Raw genomic sequence first — 356 nt, 5'->3', positions numbered from 1 at the left:
ATATATGCATATACCCACAGCAAACCAAAATAAATAGAGAATAAGAAAAACAGTAATCAAAAGAAAACATTAAATGCCACTAACCCTCATTAGTAAAGATCACCCCAATCTGGTAAGGGAATGAAAAGAAAATATCCTCAGCGACAACTCCCAAGTCTAAACGTTGCTTCAGAGACAGCTTTGCAAAGTTTCTTTTGACTTCTTCCATACTTGATGATATAATTAAACCTTCGAGAGCAGAGAAGTTGCCCTTTGCCAACTCTTGGGACACATGAACAAGTGCCTAGAATGAACAAAACAGCATTTGTTATAGGTTTAAACATTCTAGTATTCAACAGGCTGATATTACTCAAATA

The 356-nt window shown here is 35.4% G+C and overlaps 1 protein-coding gene across 1 annotated transcript in view; it reads right to left on the bottom strand.

Annotated features, from left to right (window-relative positions):
- LOC119586834 (m-AAA protease-interacting protein 1, mitochondrial-like) overlaps window positions 1–356 on the bottom strand; it is a 6392-nt gene that overhangs the window by 1848 nt on the left and 4188 nt on the right. Inside the window, exon 3 of the mRNA XM_037935562.1 lies at window positions 85–283. Coding sequence (XP_037791490.1) covers window positions 85–283 — 199 coding nt within the window. The remainder of the gene's footprint in view (window positions 1–84; window positions 284–356) is intronic.

This window comes from Penaeus monodon, chromosome 22, assembly GCF_015228065.2.
Source record: "Penaeus monodon isolate SGIC_2016 chromosome 22, NSTDA_Pmon_1, whole genome shotgun sequence".
NCBI classification, from domain to species: Eukaryota; Metazoa; Arthropoda; class Malacostraca; order Decapoda; family Penaeidae; genus Penaeus; species Penaeus monodon.
Note: the sequence above shows the minus strand (reverse complement) of the source record. Positions and strands in the feature narration are given on the sequence as shown.